Raw genomic sequence first — 14,970 nt, forward strand, 5'->3', positions numbered from 1 at the left:
TTGTCATTTCACTAATTCTTGGGTTGAGTAGGAGTGGAAGTTGCAATAGAACCTGAGAAACCTGGTCATGAATGATCATTTTGAGATAAATTTCATTTCATCTACTCCATACACTGCAAAATTTGTGCTTGCAGACACAATTATCTGTGCACTTGTGCCATTCAAGACTCTTGTTTCCTTTTTAATTTAATTGAGAATATCTACAGTGAGTGACCAAGAGTCAATTTAAGAGAGAAAATTCCTTGATTATTATTCTGAAATGTCAGGAAAAGCGAGGAATTTTCCCAGCTCTAAAAAAAAGAAGAGGAATTTTCACATCAGAAGGTGTGGAATGTTCCCTGGCTCAACTTCCATTTCTTATGTAGAGTGCTAGAATTGTTTACCCTGGAATGTCTGACCATATTTCCAGTTTTGTGGTGCCACGTTGTACGATGTTAATGTCATCCTGGTAATGGTCGTGAGCTCAAAGGGTAGTGGCTGCCCTGCTAGTTCAATGTTGCATTGCCAGTTTTGTCCGCAGTTTCTCCCCATAGGCACCCATCCTGTCCTTGATCCCTTCACTTTGACAGCGACAACTTCTCCATCTGATCCTACGTTGGTGATTAAGATTTGCAAGAAGTATGCACCTCCAAATAGAGTATATCGAATCCCCCCATCTCTCACATTTCACCCTGCATATTGAAAGCTGTGCTATGATATCTGTTTGTGTCAATGACCACAGTATAATGAAACTATCTTCTGTATTGAATTGCAACTATATCGGCTGTTTGATGTGCAATGCGAGAGAAAGCAGGGCATGAGATGTGAAAATGAGCTCTTGGGAAGTTGCACCAACCACCAAAATCAGCAGGTAGGCCATAATTAGGGGGACAGTAATCAGTTGCCGTTAGGACAATGGAGGGGCTTCCCTGCAGGCACCATAGGATGTGGTCGACGCATTGCACCTCAAAGCATGCCCGCAGGTGCTTCCTCTGCTAAACAATATGCTACTGATCCCCGCACTATACATGCCATAATACTCTGTCAAGGTCTCCAAAACCACAAGCACCCTCTGCAGCAGCAACAGCAACAACTACAAATGTAACCATTTTGATTTGTTAATGAAAACACATACTCATGCACGAAAACGAGAAAAAAGGTGGAGCTGGACTTGTTTAAATGCAAATATAGTACATACTTTATGCTTCGAAAAAATGAAGATAGTGTTAGAGAAAATGTGAATAAAATGAAAATGTGGTTGTCCCACATTGGAAGCCTAGAGGAAGTTACTCCTCCTTATTAGTTCTAGTATGGACTATGGGTTTAGGCCCCAAGGGGTACCAAAGTTTTTAGAAGGGGGGAGATGCTACTAGGCTAGGTCTCGGTGAATTAAACATAAACACACACGCGCTCGACCCGCCCGGTGTGGTGTGGTGTTTGACTAGTATTAATCTTTTTGGACCAAATTTATTTAAAAAATAAATCTTATCGTCCGAACAGAAGCTCTCAACGCAACACAGAAGCTGGCGCGCCCCTGCGCGTGTTCTTGCGCGGATGCGCGAATTTCAATGCACGCAAACATAAGCCAACGCGTGGCCGCGCATGATGGTGCGCGGATGCGCGCGCCTCACTGGTTTCTGTGTGCGCAAAACAAAACCATGCGCGCGGGTGCGCGCGCGCCTCTGGTTCTGAATGCTCCAAACACCATACGCGTCTCTTGGCCTTGGTTGGTGTTATCCAAGCCATTGCATACATGAATGGGTGTCCATTCATACATAGGGTGTGTCCCTACTCTAATGGTTGCGTTCTTTCACCGAAACAACACGTCTATTCACCAAAGATTGCACCTTTGTACGAAATGGTTGTGTCCATTCGAGGTTATCTTTGATGCTCTATAAATATCCCTTACCTGCATTCATTTGGCATGTTTTTTGCATCGATTTTCTTCTTCTCCATATTGCTGCAAAATTTCGTTTCTGCTCACTTGAAAGTTATTGCATTTTTTGTTCGTTGCAATCAAGAGTTTGTTGTGCTGCTACTCTTGATAGAAGTCGTCGTATCTTAGAGACGATTGTCGTTATTGGAAGCACTTGTATACGAGCAATATCGTCTTGCGGATAAATGATTTATCATTGCCTCGACTTAAAGAATTGTTGCTGTTATTCTGTTCCAAAATTTTCGAGAAAAACCCACCCCGAACAACAGATAGAACTCTGCATTACCGATGAGAGTGGAGCCATCGGAAGTTCAGTGGTAGACCTCCATTCCTCATCTTGGGAAGCACTCAATAAAAGCAAATAGCATAAGCTAGAGAGTAGCATGAAAATAGATAATGGCACCCATTTGGGGAAGAGGAAGGGAAATGTAAGTTACCCTAGTCACTGAGTATCATTGTCTCCTTAACTTTCGCCACCGTTACTTAACTTCGATCAGAGGTCCCAAAGAAATAACACCTTTTACTTTACGTATATTTTGATTTCTTTTATGCTATCTTTTGATACATAAAGTCAATCATTCATAATGTAAGATATAGACAATCTAACAAACGACATGTAAGACGGTCTCTAAATCTCTGATCCTAGTCGGTCTATATGTAATTTAAAAATTAATATTTTTCATGGGTCAGTGAGACGGTCTCATAGGAAATTTTATGTCTATAAATTTCACAAAAAACTCTTTTGAAATCAAAAGTCAATTTTGTGAGACAAATTTTCGATTTGACCTTATCTATGAAATTATTTTTTTTTCACTACAAGTTTAGATCAGTTGAAGTAAGGGGTGTCAATTCGGGTGGGTCGGTTGGGTCGGGTCAGGTTGAAGCATATTAGTACCTAAAAAAACCTTAACCCTAACCAACCCGAAAATAGCGAACCCTAACGCGAACCCGAAGTAACGCGGTTAACCCGAATAACCCGACCAGATACAATATCATTGGATGGCAAGGAAAATTTAAAATGTTTTTTTAATTAAAACAGTATAATTTTTTAATTAACTTTTACAAATAAAATTAAAGATAATTTTGTATGAAGAATGTAAAAAGATATATGAACATTTTAGAAAACAAAACTTCAAAAATAAGATGAAAATTGAGAGAGTTTTATCATATATTTATTTATATTATAATTCATTCAATTTCAACAATATCCATATATCTTAACAATCTACAAATCCTCAAAAACTACTTATTTTATTTGTCATTTTTAGTGAATAAAATTCTATTTTTGTTATTTATAAAAATTATAATTATAAATTATTATACAACTTTATTGTCATATAGCTAACATTTCTAAATAATATCCTCACAAGTTTCTCATTAAGAATGTGTAATGTTGTGATTGCGTGTAATAGAGTTTTAGTTATCTATGTGTAGTATTAATTTTTCAACACAATAATTAGATAAATATTCAACACACATAATAATAATAATAATAATAACATTTACTTCAAACACATAATAATAAAAGCTATTCAAAAAGTCTTCAAACATAACAAAATAATTTTCAACTTTCAAGTGACAATAATCAAGCTCCACCTTTGTCTTCTGACTTCTTCATTGTTCTACATTTGTTTGTAGAAGTCAAAGATTTAAATAACATTTAAAAAATTAAAATAAGAAAGGGTGCAAGTTTTCAAAAATTATGAATTTATAAAATTTAACTTACTTTTCAATACTAGGTATCATAGCATTGTTAGAATCATCAATCATCCGTTGCAGGATTGTTTGATCCAGCATCCTCATTTATGAATAAATTCATAATATTTTTTCAGTCAAATCATCCAACCCCACCTCAGTAGTTTCTACAAAATAAAATATTAGTAAAACAGATAAATTTAAAATGAAAATAACAAGAAGAATCACTAACCTTTCTGTCCAACTAACCAATCTCTACAACAAAACAACGCCTCAACAACATCAGGCTTCATTGCACTATGATATTGGTCAAGTATCCTACCACCGGTGCTAAAAGCTGATTCAGAAGCAACTGTAGAATTGGAACACTCAAAATATCTCTGGCCATTTGTGTAAGTTCAGGATACCTAAATTGGTAAGCTTTCCAAAATGCAAGAACATCACATTTTGAAGATCTGTCAACTTTCGGTTCATCCAAATAAAGATCTAATTGACTCTTTTGAGCTCTATAATTGAATTATGTTCTTTGAAATGTGTCAAATTCCTGCATCATAAATTAAATGTATTGGTAACGAAAAGTAAAAAATAGTGAGAAAAAAGAAAAAATTATATCATAATACCTTCAAAACATCCATGCATCCACTGTCTGAATTTAGAGGAAGAGAAGCATTATCATCAATGCCACTGTGAAAACTCGTAGATGTGTTGCTACTACTTGATTTGGAAGCAAGGCCTATATATTCCTCAAACAAAGAAACTAATTTAGACTTCACCAGACTTAATTCGTTACTACCATGTCCGTATAACTTGTTGTAACAAAACTCAACAAACTACATCTTGAACCTCAGATCAACTATCACAGCAATGGACAACAAAATGTTATAAACTTTCCAGTACTTGTCAAATTTCTGAAACATCCGATTGGCCATTGATCACATGAAATCATCAGAGCTTTGCAAGGCTTGTCTTAATGTCAATTGAACCGTAAAGAAACGATGAAAATAAAGGTTGGCAGTAGGATATTTCACCTCAGAAAACAAAGTTGTTGTCTCATAGAAAACCTCGAGAAATTTGCATATTTTTTCAGCTTGACCCCACTCGTCAACCAATGAAAAGTGTGTGAAATTAATATCAGTCAATTTCAAATGATTAAAAGCATGTCAATAATATATGGGACTAGAAAGCATCAAATACTGTAGAATTCCATCTAGTAGGAACATCTTGCCTAAGTGATTTCTTAGGATCCAACGAAGTTTGGGTAACATATTCTACGAACTTTTTCTTTCTCACTTGACTCTCTTTTACATACTTTACACATTCACGAATCTTATCAACGGAATGATAAATTATTTTCTAACCTTCTTGGACAATTAAATTGAGAATGTGTGCACAACAACGAACATGCAAAAACTCGCCACCATTCCCTAATGAACAATTTAAACTAAGATGATCCCTTAAAAGGCCAACAAACATATCATTTACAGCGGCATTGTCCAACGTAATTGTGAAAACCTTTCTTTGAATTCCCCAAGCATTGAATAAGCTATTGGTTTTATCACACAATGCAGTACCAGAGTGAGGTGGAGGCATGTAAGAGAATTTGATAATCTTTTTTTGCAAAACCCAATTCGAATCAATGAAATGCGCTGTCAAACGTACATAGCCATCAGTGGCAATAGAAGTCCACAAATCGGAAGTGAAACAAATTTTTCCAGGGCATGAACGCATTTCTTGAGCTAGTCTATTGTGTTCATTTTTATGCATCTTGAGAATATCAGTCGTTGCGGTGTTTCTAGTGAAATGATTGACTTGAGGTTTCAAATATGTAAAAATTGATCTAATTGCCTCATATACCACAAACTGAAACGGTAAATCATGTCTCACAATTGCTAATATTAGCAACTATCAAAATCTTTCTTGGCTGAACTTTTGTGACCTTATGGCAAGACTTTTATCGCCTTGTTCTAACAAAGCCTGAGCAATATCACGAGTTCTCTGTCTAGGACACTGTTTGAGAATGTGGCGTTGGAGATTTGCTGTACCCATGCTACTGTCTGCTTTGTACGTAGTCCCACATACTTTACATTTGCAACAGCTTTTCTTTTCCTTCTACTTCTGGAAGCATCTCAAAATGTTGCCACCATTGTGATTTTAAAGGTCTCTTTCGTTTAACAATTCCGGAGGCCAGACCTTGCAAGTTAGTACCTGTTTCTTCATCAACATCTAAATCCAACACATGTACACCCTCCACACTATCCTCCTTGTGAACAAGACCAATAGGTTCTGAACTCATTCTATCAATTAAAAGGCATAACAATATGATTAGCTACAAGAAAAAAATTGACAATTCCTTGAAAATTAAGAGCAAAACAGAAGAACACAAGCTTTTACAATTCAAATATGTGGCATCAACTATACAAAAAGCGTGCCCTCGACTTACCTGGTGTAGATAGGTAGGTAGACGGTAAATCAAGTGGAAGACTTCATTTGGTATAGGCATTACAAGAAACAGAAATAAATGGATGTCACCAAGAATTGTACCAAAGAAAATGTATGCATACCCCTGCTCAGTGACATAAATTAGCAAATTCTGAAGGTGACCAACTATTAAAGTACAACACTAAAACAATCTGAATTCAATATAATCTGGTCACATGCATTCCTCATATGGTCAAATGAGGGCAATTATGTCCCAAACTTTCAATCATTAATGTTATACAATCATACCAGATTGTCACTGACTTTATTTAAAAAAAGAGGTTGTAAACAAAGTTTGCTTCTTCCCTCATGTCTCGCCCTCCTCCCGCACACGACACATGTAACCAAAACAAAACTCATCTACACAAACTTCCTTACTAAGAACAACACAAAAGAAACTATTCAATATCATCTTCTGGGAACAGAACAAATATATTGAAGAATGGAACAAATATATTGATATTCAAATTTCAAATTATATGTTCAATAAAATTTTTTGAGAGCGAACCCAAACAAAGATTACTTTAATAAAACTTAGTTTTTCACTTGGAAGGCTGGACGAGAAGCGGATTAGCTGAGAAGGCCGAGGGTTTCACTTGGACGCTTGAGTGAGAAGCGGAGAAGGAAACACACGAGATGGGAATTGAGAAATGAGGAGCCAACAATAACAAGGGTTAATACTTAAATGCTCTAATTGGTTGGCCTTTATTTTAGTTTAGAAAGTGAGAAAGCCTTACAATAGTTGTGTAAATCGTAAATTTTTTTTTAAAATGGTGGGTAGGGTGGGTTCGGATCATTGGGTGACCTGATATTTTTTTCAGGTCAACCTGAACCCACCCGGAAATTTTTTTTTGCGGGTTTGCATTCGGGTCTGACCCATTTCCACCCTAACCCGAAAATAATAAACCCAAACCCGATATTTTTCGTGTCGTCCCGTGTTGCGTTAGTGTGTCGGATTCATTTTTGACACCCTAACCGTATAACATGTATAGATCAATTAAATCGTCTTCAAGAAATAAAATTTAAAAATAAAATCACATTTAGCACAGTCTGGATTTGAACTTGGATTAGTTTGGTGCGTAATTTGGTCAAATGGATTGCTATGTTTTTATCTATTTTATATTAATAAAAGCTGATTTTGAGAAATTTGTAAAGTTTTCGACAAAATAAATTTATTAAAATTTTTTTTATATCACATAAATATTTGTGTACTATATTAAATGTTTAATAATAAATATATAAAGAATATGTTTTTAAATTTGAAATCTTTTCAATTTTTTTTTTAAATTCAAATTAGAATCTGGCGTCTCTTTGAAAATATAAACTACATTTAAATGTCTACATTATCATTTCATTTAATTTCGACTACAGTTTTGAGTTTTGTTTTACTTTTATATATTAAGTTCTTACAACTCTCTAAAATATAATTTTTTTTTACACAATATCATATTTTCTAATTTTTTAGTAAACAATATCGTCCTGAATATTTGATATATTAATTGTTCATAAATTATTATTATTATTATTATTATTATTATTATCTTAATCAGAATTTTATATAAATACATGTTTTAAAAAATAATTTAAAAATTTTAATCAAAATTTATTCATATAATAAATGGCAACAAAATTTAACTTTTGAAAATAGTCATTTATTCTTTAAAATTTTGATAGACAAAATTATATGATTTTTTAGATTATTTTTTGTTATTAACATTTTCACTCAGTCAATATATCAAATATAATGATAAAAATTCAATTTGACGACAGAAGATTGTTATCCATGTCTTAGTGTTATCTCAAATAGTATACTGCTCACTCTCAATCTTTTGAAGAGGTTGTAGCACCATCTGCAATTGCAAGTTTTTATATAATAATTTTTATAATAAAATTTAAATATATTATATAATATCAATAATTTTAAGTGATTATTCAAATATTTATTTTTTTACTAATTTTAATACTTAATTACATAAAAATAACACATCATATCTCACATGAGTGAGATACTAATTTTGATAAAAAAGACTCACTTCAGGGCAATATCCTCTTTACATCTTCTTGTCAAAATAAAATAAAAAAAAACATCTCAATTTGGATTTGAACATGGCTTATTTTGAGTCAATTTTTAAATTCGAACCTAGGGGTACGGAACAAATATCGAATTTTCGGTAAATCAGAATTACTATATTGAAAAAATATTGAATTTACCGAATTTTTTGATAAAGTAACAGTATGAAATTTGAAAATTTCTATATATACCGGAATACCGAAAAATATATATAATATTTAGAAAAATAAATTTAGAGAATTTAAAAAATTTAAGGTTTTTTGGATATAAAACGGTATATACCGATACCGTTCCGAAATATCGGTATACAATATAATTTTGGTATAATCGATAAGCTAAAAAATCATTTCTTCTTCTAACTTTTCGATCGTCCAATTCATTTTATGTGGATCTTTCTGTCCCTAATTCTTTTCATTTTATCAACGAATTATTTAGAACAATTTGTAAATTTAGATGGGCTAATTGTTCTCGAGTTTTATCATTGAGTCGAGTTTTTTTTTTTAAAAATAATTTGGGTCCAATTTTTGTGTCATTGGGTAGAATTTCTATCGAGGAGTCAAGTTTTAATATGAGCCATCCATCCAATCCCTCCCTAATTTCCCCATTTTCCTCAACCAGAAAACAGTACAATCTCCTTCCACAGGTGAGTATCGCAGAACATCTGAGTGAGTGCGCCCCAGCATTTCTCCGTCTTCTTGTTGAGCCAGCCGAAGAAGAAGCCCTCTCGAGATTTGAAAAGCATGAGAGACGATCGTACATCACTCGTCGTCCTCACAATCTTCCTTTTCATCATACAGGTAATACATTTTTGCTCGGATCGGCCACATTTCAGCTCAGCTTTCAATTTCATTTTCCTCTCAACATACATGGCATATGCAGTTTAAGATTCTTCACATTTCTACGGTGAGAGCAGAAGCATGGCACGCAGCTACAGCGTAAGAATATTTCTCGGATCATTGTTTGGCGGATGATTTACTATTTTCTAATTTCCCCATTTCTCATTCTTCCAGACAAAGAAACCGTAAGATTTATGACTGCCCGCGTTGTTTTGATAGACAGGTATGGTTTGATTGACATCTGCAACTGTTTCTCAGAAATTATCATAACCACAATGTCTCCATACGATTTTACAAATTCATTGATTGATACTGAGTGTTGGCTTGATAGGATGAAAGCAATATCACTTCCAATGTTCGTCCAGACGAAAAGGTAATAACTTGTATGTTCTCATAATGGAAGAGATCTGGTCTTGTGGATGATAGCTTGTGTTTTAATTTGCTTTGTGCAGGATATTGAGATAATTGTAACATACGGTGACTCTACTGGTGCTGTTCAAGTTAGAAGTATAAGATCCAGGGACCTGTCTGCTTCCTGGGTGTGGAAAAAACCTGGTGTTAAAAATCATGATCAATCAAGGAATTCTTTGGTGACTTGGCACAATTCTGTCTGCCTTTTCAATGTCTTTCACATGTTCGTTGATGTTTAGTCATTCACAATTATGAATTGATACTCTTGCCATCTGTCTCAGATGGAAGAGGACCCATTGCAATCTAAAATGAGCACAAGGAACTCCGGAGGAGATTTTGGTTATCAACACTCTGGAGGTGAAATCCCATATCTGCAATCAATTCCCTTGCACCCAGTGAAACTCAAGAGGCAGGTACAAATTTCAAACTTTGAGTAGACAGAGATGGTTCATTGTTTTACTTTGTCTGATGCTAATACCATTCCTTTTTCTGTAGATGTTACGAACGGAAAGGAGGCAAAGGCGGATTGCAGACTTGATCAAACAAGACAAAGAGACCGAGAAACAGGTGCAAGAGGCTGCAATTGAACGAGCTAGGAAGCTCGATACCACTGTCAAGGGTAAATACAGTATATGGAGGAAAGAATATGAAAATCCGAATTCTGAATCCACAGTGAAACTTATGCGAGATCAGATTATAATGTCCAGAGCTTATGCAACAATAGCTAAAGCTAAGAATGAAAGTGTGCTTTATGATTCTCTCACAAAACATGCTAGAGAAAGTCAATTGGCTATTGGAGAAGCTTCGACCGATGCTGAACTTCATGCTAGGTCTTGCTACTACATTCTCACACAATTTTGTTCATATGTTTGCCATAGGGTCTCATGTAGAATTCTTTCTTTTTGTTTTTTTCTTCTGTGCATCAGTGCATTGAATCAAGCAAAAGCCATGGGTCACATTCTTGCTGCAGCGAAGGACCAATTATATGATTGTGTGTCTATAGCAAGAAAGTTGAGAGTCATGCTTCAGTCAAGCGAGACAAGTGTCAGTACACTAAAGAAAAAGAGCTCATTCTTGATACAACTGGCTGCAAAAACTATTCCCAAACCATTGCATTGTCTCCCTTTACTTCTGACTACAGATTATTACCTACATAGGTACGATAAAAGGGATTTCCCTAGCCAAGGGACGCTTGAAGATGCTTCGCTGTACCATTATGCCATTTTTTCTGATAATGTACTGGCAACATCTGTTGTTTTAAACTCAACAGTGCTGCATGCTAGAGAGCCTGAAAAACATGTCTTTCATATTGTGACAGACAAGCTCAATTTTGCAGCTATGAAAATGTGGTTTCTAGTTAATGCTCCTGTTGGTGCTGCAATTGAAATACAGAATGTAGATGAATTTTCTTGGCTCAATTCTTCATACTGCCCTGTCCTACGTCAGCTTGAATCTTCACGAATGATAGAATATTATTTCAAGGCGCATCAGGCGTCATCCCTCACAGCCGGTTCCGACAATCTCAAATACAGGAATCCAAAATACTTGTCCATGCTTAATCATCTTAGATTTTACCTTCCTGAAGTTTATCCAAAGCTCGACAAGATATTGTTTCTGGATGATGACATTGTAGTTCAGAAGGATTTGACACCTTTATGGTCAGTAAATCTGCTAGGGATGGTGAATGGTGCAGTTGAAACCTGCAAGGAGAGCTTCCATAGGTTTGACAAGTATCTCAACTTCTCAAACCCAAAGATATCTGATAATTTTGATCCAAATTCTTGTGGCTGGGCATTTGGGATGAATATCTTTGATTTGAAAGAATGGAGGAAGCGTGACATTACTGGAATATACCATCATTGGCAAAACTTGGTATGAAACCATCTGATTCTAATATCACTCCACAGTAGTTTCGATAAACAAATGAATTTGTTAAAATTAATTGGCGCGATATATATCCAGTTGTATTCATTGGAGCTATGAGCATTATTACTGTCTCTTGCATGGATAGACATTGCCGATTAACTTGGTATCTTATACATTTTTTTTAAATCAAATATACTCTATAGTTTTTGAAACCATAATGTGAGTGCTTTTGGAGGACCTGATATTAATTTTCTGTTTTTATTTCATAACTACATCTGATTTCTGCAGCTCAAGAAAACATTTCAGATTGAATAGATAGGCTTTAAGACCCCGCCCTGAATGCAAGTTGGGGGAGTTTGTATGTCTTTTCATTATGCAATATATGCCTGAGACTAATTTCAATTTATTACAGAATGAAGACAGGACTCTTTGGAAACTTGGCACGCTGCCTCCAGGCCTGATTACTTTCTATAACCTGACATTTCCTTTGGATCGAAGCTGGCATGTACTGGGTCTGGGATATGATCCTGCTCTTAACCAAACAGAGATAGAGAATGCTGCTGTTGTTCATTACAATGGAAACTATAAGCCGTGGTTGAATCTTGCAATCGCTAAGTATAAAACATATTGGTCCAGACATGTCATGCTTGATAATATGTACCTAAAACTTTGTAACCTCGAGGAGTAATATTTAACCGTAAATTTATTTGGTTTCTATATTTTTATACTTGCGTATCCTATCTGAAGCAAATAAAAGGTGGTTACACATGTAGTGGCATGTGTCTGTCAACACAGATGCATTGTTACATAATCTGGTTGATTCAACATAGCAACTTAACCTTGTGCTTGCTTATTCTTGCGATCATAATAGTGATTCCTTAACTCAATGGTTGAGACTTGAGAATTGTATTAATATCAGGTATCAAATGCAAAGCGGTATATAATCTTGTCTGTGGAAGAAACGGATGCAATTATTTGGTGGTGAGGTCATGGTGCTTTGGGACCTTGCTGACAAGAAAGGATATGTAATAAAAGAAGATTCCAAGTAGTTTTTAAAGCTGATATCTCTAACAAAACTACCAAACAAAGCTAGATATATTTTCAAGATGTTATATGCTTCATTTTCCACCCTTGATTAATTTGCTATAATGCATTCACTGTCCATGTTTACCATATTTTATCCAGATCCATGATTCAATCTTTTTAATATTACTAGCATGAAGCACGTGCGATGCACGTAAATACCAATTATATGCTAAAAATTAAAATTTTGATTTTATAAAAAAACAATTTGAATCATTTTGTTATTAATTTGAATTTATTCTCTTGTTATGTTAGACGAATAAATTAATTAAGAACTTATATAATTTACTTTCAAATTTTTTGTCAAATCAAAATTAAAGTTGTTAATTTTATGTTATGAAATAAATTATAAGTAGCACAATATATCGAACCAAATGAACTGAAACAAATTTTTAAAAAATATATATCCAAACATCACCTATAAGGCATAGTAAAATAAAAATTAATTAAATTATGAACTTTATCAATGTATAATCATAAGTTACATAAATTAAGCACACTAACCATAAATATTCATCAAAAGTCAAAAAAATATCAAAACTAATGAGATAATAATATTGATAGTAAAATATAACTCATTTAAATAAGATTATATGGTAAATATCAAATAAAATCTGATAAACTCATAAAATAATTATTAAATATAAAATTTAAACTACCAGTATGATTTTCACTTAAAAAATATAAATATAACCAAATACATAACTTGCATAAAAAAGGTTATTTTTTGTTTTGTTGAATTAGTTAGTTTGATTTAAAAATAAATAATAAATAAAGATGTAATATACTTTGATAGATGTTAATCAATGTTCATTATAATTTATATTTATTATAAGGATTATGTCATATATTATTTTTTATATTAGAAAATAATATTTCATTATGATATAACTCAATTTTATTTCTCTCACGCTCGTTTACAATTAAAAAAGTTTTCTATTATCCACATATTTATATGTATATAGAATGCAATAATTTTTTTAAATGAAATATGACATAATTAAATATTATAATGAAAAATAAAGGAATAAAGTCAAAAGCATAAAACTATAACAATAAAATGTGGTTAATTAGTATTTAACTATTAATTAATAAACTAAGTGTGAAATTATCACATATGTTAATTGATAATGGAAATAAGTAAACACATCCACACATTTATATGTATATGGAATGAAATAATTTTTTTTAAATAATGAGATATGACATAATTAAATATTATAATGGAAAAAAAGATATGTGAAAAATTTAAAAGCACAAAATTATAACCATAAAATGTGTTTAATTAGTCTTAATTATTATTTAATAGACTAAGTGTGAAATTACTACATATGTTAATTGATAATTGAAATAAGTAAAAATGTGAAGGGTAATTACGTCCATTCACAATTGGAAAACATTTCAAGAATCCATACTTTTATAGGTATATAGATTGGTATAATCTGATTTTGTAACTTGTTAACGAATTTTATATGACAGTATGTGTACCTTCAAAATTCATTTATAAATATTTTACTTTACGGAACACAATTTAAAGCTTAATTAATTGTTGTTGAGATAAGTTTATAAAAAGCGTGCGTCAAGGAACCCGATCACTGGATTAAGGATGATAACTTCGCCCATGCACATGATTAAATCAAATTTTATATCATCAGTATTACATACTCGAGATGGCAACGGGTCCGGGTTGGGGCAGTTTTGTCTAAACCAGGGACCGTTCCACCTTCCTTTGGATATGTCCAGTCCTCCGAACTCGACGGGTCCAATCTGAGTTAGACCTACTGTCGAAAATATATAATTTTATATATATTCAATAAAAAAATAAAAATTAACAAATCATTAAATTTATATTAATAATATTCGAGACAAAACAAATATTATTACAAGTTAAAATATATCGACTTGTATTCAATTGATAACAAAAAAATTGTAATGATATATTTCTTATTAAACATATAATAATAAATATAAAATAATTTCAATCCAAAATTTTATAAACTAAAATTATAGATAAGGTATTAATTCTTTAGTGTAAAAAAAGTAATTATATCATTAATAATATATACACATATATTTTATATTTTAGATTAGATATATAGGCAAACCCACCCCGGACCCGCCCCGTACTCGCTTGTAGATGTTAGGGATGACAATGAGTCCTGTCGGGGCGGGTTTAGACCCGACTCTTTGTCATCCCTAACATTTACACTTTCATATAACACGACGTATATATATTCGCAAAGGCATGAACATTTTACACACAAGTACAGCCGTCAAAATGGGTCCAGTTCGTCGAGTTAGCCCCATCCCACCATGAAAAATTAGCGGGTTGGATCATGGTTTAGTGACCCATTTGGAGACGGACCTAAATCGGGTAAGCCAAATGTGCCATGGGTTGGGGCGGCGTGGCACGGGTCAAAGCATGCCGGCTCGCCAGTTTTTTTAAAAGAATAACCTTTTTTTTTTATTTTTCATTATTTTTTGTGAATTGTTGCATCATTACACTTATTTTTAAAATTTGTTTTTTAGAAATTTAAAAATATCATTTGATGTGTTTTTAATGTCTTATAATTTTTTTATATTTAAATTTCTATTCATGTTATTCACATTATCTG

General features: G+C 33.3%; 2 protein-coding genes and 1 pseudogene across 3 annotated transcripts; 1 reads left to right on the forward strand and 2 right to left on the reverse strand.

Annotated features, from left to right (window-relative positions):
* Positions 1 to 1,088, reverse strand: LOC142504592 (expansin-A16-like; annotated as a pseudogene).
* A 3,698-nt stretch (positions 1,089 to 4,786) lies between these two features.
* On the reverse strand, positions 4,787 to 5,338 carry LOC142504600 (zinc finger BED domain-containing protein RICESLEEPER 2-like). The gene is made up of 2 exons (XM_075617469.1): positions 5,012 to 5,338; positions 4,787 to 4,918 (listed from the first exon to the last, which is right to left on the reverse strand). The coding sequence occupies exons 1-2, from the start codon at positions 5,336 to 5,338 to the stop codon at positions 4,787 to 4,789; spliced, it is 459 nt and encodes a 152-aa protein (XP_075473584.1).
* A 3,385-nt stretch (positions 5,339 to 8,723) lies between these two features.
* LOC142540821 (putative galacturonosyltransferase 3) lies at positions 8,724 to 11,989 on the forward strand. Of its 2 annotated transcripts, none has more exons than XM_075647229.1 (9): positions 8,724 to 8,956; positions 9,039 to 9,094; positions 9,170 to 9,218; positions 9,327 to 9,368; positions 9,448 to 9,603; positions 9,688 to 9,819; positions 9,902 to 10,236; positions 10,333 to 11,278; positions 11,685 to 11,989. In XM_075647229.1, exons 1-9 carry the CDS (start codon positions 8,900 to 8,902, stop codon positions 11,958 to 11,960), a joined length of 2,049 nt encoding a protein of 682 aa, XP_075503344.1. In that variant the 5' UTR covers positions 8,724 to 8,899; the 3' UTR covers positions 11,961 to 11,989. The 2 variants fall into 2 exon arrangements, with proteins under 2 accessions (XP_075503344.1, XP_075503354.1); XM_075647239.1 differs by having other exon boundaries at positions 9,448 to 9,585.
* Positions 11,990 to 14,970: the final 2,981 nt, after the last annotated feature.

Source organism: Primulina tabacum, chromosome 1 (assembly GCF_025594145.1).
Source record: "Primulina tabacum isolate GXHZ01 chromosome 1, ASM2559414v2, whole genome shotgun sequence".
NCBI classification, from domain to species: Eukaryota; Viridiplantae; Streptophyta; class Magnoliopsida; order Lamiales; family Gesneriaceae; genus Primulina; species Primulina tabacum.